This window comes from Triticum urartu, chromosome 7A (assembly GCF_056163025.1).
Source record: "Triticum urartu cultivar PI428250 chromosome 7A, HENAU_Tu73, whole genome shotgun sequence".
NCBI lineage: Eukaryota > Viridiplantae > Streptophyta > Magnoliopsida > Poales > Poaceae > Triticum > Triticum urartu.
In genome coordinates, this window is record NC_141879.1 from 718,624,261 (window position 1) to 718,635,011 (window position 10,751).

At 48.7% G+C, this 10,751-nt stretch overlaps 1 protein-coding gene across 1 annotated transcript; it reads right to left on the reverse strand.

Moving 5' to 3' along the window:
* Positions 1-8,189: 8,189 nt before the first annotated feature.
* On the reverse strand, positions 8,190-10,195 carry LOC147962166 (aspartic proteinase nepenthesin-2-like). Its single transcript, XM_087535781.1, has one exon. The coding sequence runs from the start codon at positions 10,039-10,041 to the stop codon at positions 8,488-8,490; it is 1,554 nt and encodes a 517-aa protein (XP_087391907.1). The 5' UTR covers positions 10,042-10,195; the 3' UTR covers positions 8,190-8,487.
* Positions 10,196-10,751: the final 556 nt, after the last annotated feature.

Genomic DNA, 10,751 nt, shown 5'->3' on the forward strand with positions numbered 1-10,751 from the left:
GAGTGCATGTATGTTTGTTGCTTCTCTTCACCATTTACCCATTCATACATTAGGAGGATGAAAGGACCCAAAATTTTGGCATCGCATCCATTCTATTTCCAGGGCATGACATACATATATGGGTTACACGTACATGCCATTCACAGCAACTGTGCTCGCTAAATGGAGAGGAAACATGCATGCGACACTCATTAAAAATTTTAAAACCAAAGCTAATACAAAACTAAAAACAAAACATAATTTGTTCTAAGAAAGAATGAATTAAGGGCATTAGTACTACCTTAAACAAGAAAGAAAATATAAAAACACATTAAACAAACAATGATATAAAATTACACACAATTAGCATAGAAATTGCATTGTTTCATAATATGCAAAAATAAGCATATAGTAGTGGACTTTTAGACAACGGTATGAATTGCGCACACATTGCATAAAAATTACTAGCAAATATATATCCATGTTATGAGGGCTATTATTTGATAGGCACCTAATATTGCTGGGTGTTCAGTCAAATCTTCTCCACCACTCTGCACCACCTGATCAAAGATCCAAAGGCCATGCCATCTTGTTCTTTCTCTACCCTTCTTCTTCCCTCCATACCTATACTAAAAAAATAAAAAATAAACACGAAAAAAATGAAGTTTCCTAGGGAAGAATGAATTAGTGGCATTGGTATTACCCTTTCAGAAGAAAGAAAATAAAAAGCCTAAAACAAACAATGACAAAATTTGCACAAAAGATACATAAAAGATGCACTATTTTATAATAAGCAACAATAATCATTTAATAGTGGAATATTGCGAAAAAAGTTTCCTAAGTAGAAATGAATTAGTGGCATTGGTATTACCATTAAAAAGAAATAAAATGAAATAAAAGCAAAATAATCAAAATATTGAAGTTGTCTAAGGGCCAGTTCTTCTGGCAGCCTAAAAAATAAGCCGCCTCCTCCCCAACTTATCCCAGGAGCCACCTCTCTTATTAATTGGGGCTTCTAAACTAGTTATGGGATAACTAATTCAGAAGTCTCAACAAATTTTATGAGCGGCCTATTTTTTAAGCTGAGGAGAGGCAGTTTATTTTTTAAGCCGCCCAAAAGAACTGGCCCTAAGAACTAGTGGCATTTATATTGCCCTTTAAGAAGGAACAAATAAAAAATAAACAATAACAAAAAAATGAAGATTTTGAAAGAAGAATGAATTAGTGGCATTGGTGTTACCATTTAGTAGGAAATAAATTTTTGAAAATCAGACGGTGAATTTTTTTTGCACATAATATACACAAAAATTGCACATTCTTATAATATGCAGCCCAAGTGCCTTTTTGCTTGCCTGCCTTGTCTAGAGTCACGATATTTTTGTTATAGAGTTATTTTCCATGGTCCAAAATAATTAGATATAAATATTGGGGCCATGTGTAGCTACAATTATGGGTAGCAAATTATTTCCGTTTCACAAAAACGGATTTTGCCAGAAGGAATGAACTAGTGGCAATGGTAGTATCATTTAAAAGAAGGAAACTAAAACAATAATATAAAAAATAAAAATAATAAATTTTATATGGAATAATGAATTATTGGTATTGGTATTACCCTTTAAAAAGGAAGAAAATTAAATAAAATTAAAACAAAATACAAATAGTGAGGTTTTCTAAGGAAGAATGAATTGGTCTATTTGTATTAACCTTTAAGAAGAAAGAAAATGTAAAAAGAGGTTTGACAAAAATTCCATATGATATACATGAAATTGCACTATTTAAAAATATGTAAGGACACACACATAATAGTGAAATTTTCTCAAAAAGGGTTACCAAACACGAATGAATCAGTGACATTGATATTAATTACCCTTAAATAAGAAAGAAATGAAATATAACTAAATCAAAATCAAAATAATGAAGTTTTGTATGGAACAATGAATTAGTGCTACTGATATTACTCTTTACGAATAAAGATAAGGAAAAAGTAAAAAATATATAGCACACAACTTGGCACTAAAGTTACACTTTTGTAGTATGCAAACAACAATCAAATAATAGTGTAGTTTTCGTACATATTACGTAGTATTTATGTGTGTACATTTAGACTGACCCAACGTCCCAGAAATATGTACAAAAGAAAACAAATAACAGAAGCAGAACACATAAAAGCCAAAAAACTGAAACAATAAGAAAGGGAAAGAGGGATGGACTGGGCAATGCAGGTAATGGGCTTCAGCCTAGTAGCAAATTGACTGGCCCAAATATGTGGCCAGTCAAAATAAAAACAACACAAACCAGCTCACAGAATAATCTAGAAAAAAACACATCACGCATCTCAGAGCAAGAATCAATGACTAAGAAATTGACTGACCCAAATTCAAAATTTAGGCAACTTACATATAGCTAGAGTGGAAACAAGCGTCGGCACATCTCCTCCATCCGACACCAGGTATGTCGTATCACATATGCCTAATCACAATTCGGACGTTCATTCGGATAGTTCATACCATTGTTTTTCAGCGAAAGGGCTCACATTTAGTGAGAGCAAAAGTTATACGACCTTTAACGGTAAGCAACATTATTTGAGGCGTAACGGTAAGTCCTATAACCGGCTGGTTACCAAAAATTCCAACTGATAAACCTTTGGTGGACGTGCAAATCAGGCCGTTGTGTCATTCAAGAGACGCGCAAGCCTGGTAGACATGCTTTGGTTCTTGTGTAGTACGTACGAATCAAGCCACGATGGACAGTATTAAATCCGTGCACCCTTCTGATGGAGGCAGGCATAAAAAAAAAGCATCCGTAACCGTGGGCTGGCGAAAATCAATGTATATTTACTCCATAGCTTATTGGAAGTTGAACCTTAGGCTTGACACTTGGTGAAGAGAAGTATTCATTTAGTGAGAGGAAATTTTTCCATTGATAGTGAGGCGTCGTCAATCTCATGACTTGTTGATTTACTCTTTCGAAGGTTGACCATATTTTTGTCTACAACATCGGTAGAAGATACCGAGTTATTCAAATGTTTATAGGAATTCCATGGAAAAAGCAACCGCAGCTTTGTATAAGCATCCCTAAAAAAATGCTTTGTATAAAGCAAGGAAGTTCTAGTCGTTGGTAATTTCAGGGATGTTAGCATTGGCATTGCTCCTGAGTTAGTGAGGGAGATCGCGCGAAGTGAATGTTACTGTAAACTCTGCAGAAAATAGCACTTTAAGATTTACTGATATAAATGTTCTTATATTAGTTTACAGAGGGAGTACATACATGCGCTTATAGGAGTGACATACTATACAAGTCTGCGAGCACACCGCGATGGACCGTTCCGCAGGTACGTGCGATCGGGTCGGTGAGTGCGTGGGTGTGGGGGCTCGGTTTGGTGCGTGGCCGAGCGGACCGCCGCTCCAGAATGTGTTAAATTTTTGACTTCCTGTCGTACGTAACACTGACGTCTCTTCTCCTACCAAGACTGACTGACGCCACCTGCCTGGTTTCCCTTGCCGGCGCCGCGCCTCATTCGTTGGGCCGGCGAGCGGAGAGGGATCCAGCTGTGGGTGTGACCACCGCACCGCCGGTTCCCTTGACCCCAAGTAATACGGCCGGCCCCGCGCACGCACGCACGCACCTACACACGCGGCACCGCGCTCTCGTCTGCCGGTGGTCCGTTGCGGTAATCAAGTTTGGTTCACCCTTCAAAATAAAATAAAAATCAAGTTTGGTTCAGCACACACCGTCGGAGGAAAGAGACATGTGCCCACGCGAGCTCCTGACGACCAAGGAAAGGGAGAAGCCGATGTCACGCTCACACATCACAAGGAGCACCAAGCGCTAGCCACAAGGACCACAAGTGTGGCGAGCCACAAGCTGAACGAGATCCATACATTATGCTCCTGCAGACCTAGTAATGCCCCGACGCAAAATCAAGACAAGTTCTTGCAAAAAAAAGAAAAAAAACTGACCCACATATTACTGTACCCGTGCGCTGCCATGAGTCAACAAAAGCATTTGTAAACAATGCTCATTTTCTTTTCCACGAAGGAGCACATTGCACGCAATGTTCAGCCACAACACAAATGCAAGCATCTTCTTCTGTCTGTTCCAATAAACATCAAACACCCCTCTAGATGGTCTTCCGTATAGCTTGTCGTCCATCACCATATCTGTCCATACATCTTTCGGCCTCTCAATCTATTGTCCCTTAACTGTATAAGTGGCTTCCATGTCATTGTTTTGTTGTCGCACTTTACTACGCACGCCGTGCAATGTGGAATACCATCATAATTGGAGAAACATAAGGCACCTCACCTTAAGTGCAAATAATAAGAAAAGGGGGGCATATGGGCATGAAAACATTTTTTCCCACCACATGTTTATTCACTAACTGATTATGTATAAGGCTTTGTTTGTCTCCAGCCCCCACACAGGCTCTGCTTCCATCTTCACCTAAGATGTGTCTTCACTTTACATCACTAAGACTTAACTCCCAATAGACTTAAAATATGCATACAACAATCATGACAAGGTTGCATCGTTGTCATCCCATCTCCTCTTCCACGAGCCCTTCCACTTCACCTGTTTGGGCATTGCGTCACCGGCCTGCTACGTCATCATCCTGCTCCAAATCCACTTTAATTACATAGTAAACAACTAAATGAGCACCAAGAAAGAATGTGGTATAGAAAAAAATATGTAAATTATTATTCAGTAATTAACCAAATGGCTTTGAAACCTGCTTAGCCATGGTCAAAGTCACCATCTGTTTTAACCATTGTCAAAGAGATTTGCTGACCTTGAACAAAATTTCACAAGCACCTTAAATTTGCTCGACCGAAAACCATGCTTACTCAATAGCTCCAGAACTTGTGGAATATAAAGGTTATAAAAAAACTCTATCTTTGAAACGTGTAATTAGCTATGCTCCTTACTATTTCAAAGCATAAGCCAATAACCTTTCTTGGTTGATTGAACAGAAGGATATACAAATGGTTTGATTATAATGGCCCTGAAGTTGGGACGCACCTTGCCTGGTCCGCCTCCATTCCTTCTCCATCCCATGGTCTGTGCAGCTTGTCTCTCCCCACAACCCTTTTCACCACCAAAAAAATCACAAACAACCAGTATTCCATACCCATATATGTATATCACCGTTCCTTTCAGCCATCGCAATAGAAAGACCAAAGAGAGAGCAAAAGCGGTTTACTTTTTTTTTGGAGATCATCATTTTATATTTGAAGAATTTCTGCCTAAAAAAACATTTGAAGTGAGCGCAACCAAAGCGCATGCATGTGATTTACTTCCGCGGGCAACATGCACATGTTATTATCAGCTTATTTTTCTGATTGCAATGTCACAGTTGCGAATTGTGATCATGTTTCCGGTTGTTCCTTTTTCTTTGGGGTGTGGGGGGTGGGGGGGGGGATTGAATGGTTCGTATTTAGTATTTCCTTTTTAAGGTAACATAAATAAATTATTTTGTATTAATTATTAAATGCATTTTATGTGCATGTCGGTAACATTTCATATATAATCTATTTTTATTCCAGTGTTTATATTTTAGGCCCCTGTGTTCTAGTTTCATCCGGAGCATTCAGAATCTCATGACCGGCCCTGGGCGCTATTGTTAACCCAACGGCTGCCAGTAAAAGTGAACAATGCAAAGAAGTGTTCAGGTATCTGATGTGGTGAATTTGCAGTTCCTTGAAGAAGACACAGGGGCTGTTTGGTTTTAGGCCTAATCATACCATATTTTGCCATATAGTGTTATTATACTTGGCTAAGGTTAGTTTTTTAAAATAAAAACCACAAGTTGACAAGTTTAAAGAAATTTTGTCACACTTTTTGATACCACTAGATATTCTTGACGCACGCTCGGCTCGGTAGACATGACATACTCCGGTGCACGTACGGAACCAGCATCGAAATGCTCGACGGTAGGTACGAGTTGCATATATAGTATCGACGGAGTTTATATAATCTACTCTTTTGATGCGTCCGATCGAGGCAAGGGCATGTGATCGGCTCAAAGCACGACGGGCGTCTCACCGATGAAGCAGCAGAGCAGAGCACGGAGTAGCGCTCTGCTCGGGTCGGTGCGTGCATACGCATGTGTACGCGTTGGGGCTCGGGTCGCCGTCTGGAAGCGAGCGAGCGGAGGAGGAGCGGGACGCCGCTTCCACTTGAGAATATACATCGATCGTGTCACCAGCTCGACTGACCGGCCGAGTGACCCGTGAGGTTTTTTTTTTCGAGAGTATGCAAAATGCGTATCGTAGCTTTATAGAAGGAGAGAAATACAACCATACAACCACATCTACCTTTCACTGCGAATAACAAGTGTAGCATAACTTCACACCCAACACATACAAGTGAAGTTGTGCCCAAAAACATCGGTGATCACCGAAAACACAACAACTCCAGCTTCCTTGGTAGAGCCGGCGACAATTGTACATAGCGCCAGAAAAGAACGATCCGAGCAGCGGTGCACGCCAGAGGAACGCAACATAAGGCCTCTTATCTCCCAGCGCAATGCTCCCAACAAAGAAACAACATTAGAAGACGCCGCCGTCGTGCCGATCCTACGAATCAAGGCTTTCACCCCGAAGATATTTGCCGATACAAGGCAACATGGAAAATGGCGCTACACTCGGCGACGCCTCCAGGAAAGGGAATGACACCCATGGGTGCCATCGACGCCGGTCAAACCAAGGCCGAACAGAATTTCCATCTGTAGCATTGCATATTTCCACGCCTCCAAGATTTCAGCCAGCTTCGAAAGATGTCTTGTACCGCCAATACCGCAGCCACCTGTAGTCGGAGCCACACATCACTGCTGAGGAAGCACGCCTCAAGCCACCACCTTCAACATACTTGGAACCGCGGCAACCACCAAATTATCCGGGGGCCAGATCCGTCGCGATGGCCTTCACCCGCACCTAGGGACTGCCACACAGGTGGATCTGACCCGTACCATCAACCACACTTCGACGCCAACTTCACCGAGGCATCACCGTCGGCACCTCACACGTAGGTGGTCGGGCGCCCTCTGCTTGCCAGGCCCTGCCTAGCCGAGCCTCGCAGTGTCGCCGCCTCCATGGCTGTGCATGCGCTGCCGCCTCCGACGAATCCAGCGCACCACCCACATCCACTCTCCCGCTGCACCCCTCGTGCAGATCTAGGGGACCGCCATTGTGCATCCCGCCGTGAACCAGCCTCTCGCTGCACCCGACCGGGAGCCGTCCGACGCGCCAGATCTGGCCCGAGAACCTCGGATCTGCGCAAGGGAGGGTTGCCGGCCTGCCGGCCCGACGCCGACCAAGGGCGCCACATGCCGGACGAGGTCGCGCCTAGCCGAGCAGGGCACCGCCGATCCCAGATGCCGCCGGCTCGTCCCGCGCCACCCAGAGCAAGGCCAGGCCACGCTGCCCAGACGAGAACCACGTGCGTGCCGCGCCTCGCCAGAGCCACCCCCGCCCGCCGCCGGCACGCGATGACCACGCCGGCGAGAGGACCTCCGCGACAGATCTGGGCGTCCCGCGCCGCTTGGAGCCTGGAGAGGAAGGGAGAACCCCGCCGCCGCCGACAGGCTCGGGCTTTGCCCGGCGTCGTCCCTTTGGCGGCGGCGAGGGGGTGGGGAGGCGGGGTGGGAGGACTGGCGCCGGCGCGATTAGGGTTCCTCCCGGGCCGCTCGCGGGAGCGGGCAACGGGGAAGGCTTCGTGTAATACGTTTGTGTGACCCATGAGGTGGCCAGCGAGCGGGGCACCTGCGTGCGGGACAGAGATAAGGTGACATGCACGTTTAAATTTGATCTGAATTTTTCAAGGATTTTTTTTAATATATGTTGTGAACATGCATGATTTTTTCAGATTTTTTCGTAATACTTAAATTTGAATTCCGGCTGCAAGGCACGATGACATGCAAAACGTGCAGGTTGTTGCTCCAGTTCATTCCTTCCACACCGGCGTTCCTCCGGTGGGCCACGCCGTCGACTCGACCCGACCGAGCGGAGGCGGAGTGCAGTCCAACCGTGGGTGTGGGTGTGACCACCGCTGCACCGCCTATTCCCTTGACCCCAATCAATACGGCGCACGAACGCCGTGCTTTCGTCTGTGCTGCCGTCCGGAAGAAACACACGCATCGACCGACGACGCAAATGAAGAGATCGGTGCTATCACGCTCACACATAAACCGAAGGAGCACCAAGAGCAAGAGAGACACCAAAACGACATACATTTATGATGTCATGACAGTCATATATCTATACACCAAAACTAGAGTCAAACAAGCTGTTGCAAAAATTCGACCAAAGAAGCAGTCGGATTTGGTCAAAAATTCATCAAAAACACTGTCTTTTCAGAGAGGCTCTGTTTGTCAATCCAAACCCAGTTTCTTTCTACACACAACCCAGTTTCTTCACCGTTTCTTCTTCCCATCCAGTCAGCAGAGCCACCTACGAACTCCTACCAGTCAACAAATTTTCAGTCAAAATGTACGGAGGCCGGCCGGCCGGCCTAGACCTCGGCGCACCGGCGTGGCGCGAAGCCGAGCCGGTTGCGCTCAAGGTCGTAGAGCACGTGGAAGTTCTGCTGCTGGTAGTTGCCGATGATGGACATGCCGGAGCGCGGCGTGCCCAGGACGGCCAGGCACATCACCCCCTCCGGCTCCAGCCGGATGAAGTAGTTCTCCGCCGGGAACTCCCACGCCGCGCCGTCCGCGAACACCAGCGACAGCTCCGGCACCTCGATCTTTCCGGCGCCGGACACGTTGTAGCACGGGCTCAGCACCGGGAACCCGGCGATGAGCGGGTAGGACGGGCTCATGCGGTCGATGAAGGCCTGCCGGATCGCCCGGTACGCCGGCTCCGGGAAGTAGCTCAGCGTCGTGCCGGAGTCGATGATGGTGCCGCCGGAGCCGTCCTTGGCGCCGCCCCACGTGTCCGACGGGACGTTGACCGCCTCGCCGCCGACGAGGACGGACTTGAGCTGCACGTAGTAGAAGGTGTCCGCCGCGTCGGCCGCGGCCGGCGCGAAGGCCGTGTAGTTGAGCCGCGGGTGCGCGAGCAGCGCGTCGTCGTGGCCGAAGATGATCTTGCTCCCGGCCGCGCTGCCGTGCTCCACGAGGCAGTAGGAGAAGGCGTGGCCGCCGTAGACGCCGCGCAGCTGGGACGCGAACGACAGCGGGCCGCGGCCGAGCCCCAGCAGCCCCGCCGCGCCGTGGAAGAGGCCGCGGTTGCGGTGGCCGCACCCGAACGCCACGCCGTCCACGCGCCGGGTCGACCCGGCGGCGGCGCCCGTGAGGTTGACGGTGAAGGCCTCGAGCGCGAGGTCCCCCGTGGTGTTGGACTGGTCGCCGTACCAGTAGTAGTAGGGGCAGGGGTCGCTCCGCGGCTTGCGGCACTTCCTCCCGGTCGACGCCGCCGGAGACTCCGGCGGGGAGACGAGGCCGCAGCGGCTGTCCCCGCAGGTGACGTTACGGTAGGAGGTGGACGCCGCCGGGTCGAAGACGGGGCCGGTCTGGTGGAAGCAGTCGAGGCAGGGCGCGCACTGCAGCCAGTTGAGGTCGCTGCCGGTGTCCATGATCATGCGGAACCGGCGCGGCGGCGTGCCCACGTACACGTCCACCAGGTACTCCCCGGACCCCACCGCCACGCCCGACGCCACCGTGGCCACCACCCGCTCCGACAGCGCCCGCCGCGGCCGCGAGCCCTTCCGTCTCGCCGCGCCGGACGGGGCGGCCCTCCTGCCGTGCATCGTGCCGATGCGGGCCGCGTCTTTCTTGGCCGAGTCGAGGACGAACGAGCCCGTCCCCGCGGTGTCGGCGGAGCGGCGGGTCATGTTGAGCTTGAGGGAGGGTGCCCGGCGCGCGAGCTCGGCCTCCTCGGCGACCAGCCTGCCGTCGCAGCCGGCGTCGGCGACGGCGGTGTTGTACGGCGGGAACTCGATGCCGTACAGCGGTCCGGCCGACGCGGACACCGACGAGTTGCCGCCAGCGCTGAAGGACGAGAGCGCGAGGAGCAGGACGGTCAGCAGCAGAGAGCACACGGGCAGGTGCTTGAGCTTCGCCATGGCTGAGAGAGAGGGAGGACGCGTCGGCGATTTGGGGGTAGGTAATCTACGGTAGCCGAGGCGGACGGGACAGGGTAAGGTGGTGGGGGTTGGAATGGTTGTCGGGCGGGGCCGTGGAGGAACAACGCGGAGAGTTTCTCCCAGCGCGGGCCATCGACGACCTTTTCGCGATTCGTTAGAGCTACAGCAACAAAGTGAGTGAGATCAAAAAAAGAAAATACAGCAACAAAGTGAGGAAAATTATACTATACCTTAGTTTATTTTTTGCTCAACAAAGGGAGTACAGTAGTATGTTTTTGAAAGCATTTGACCGGGATGTTGACGACGCATTGCGTCAGTGGGACGTGGCGTAGTGCAATGACGTGTGGCTTAACCAGCCGGCCAGCACCAAACCGCGTGTCGACGTGTGTCGGTTATAGTAAGAAAGACTTGCACGCATGACTTGTGACCTGGCTCGGCAGGGAAAAGTCGCGAAAAAGAGGACCCCTGACCTGGCAAATATTCCTCACGAACTGTATAATTTCCTGGAAGCGCCAAGCAAGAATGGATCAAGTCAAACTGCATTTCTGTAAGGAAAAGACAGCTCGAGACGAACCTAGGAGTAGTAGCGATCGTGCGTCTCTGTCTGTCACCGTAGACTGGCTGGAGGAATATATCCCTGGTGAGACCGACACGGCATGCGGTCTACGCACGCAATTACCCTCTCAAAA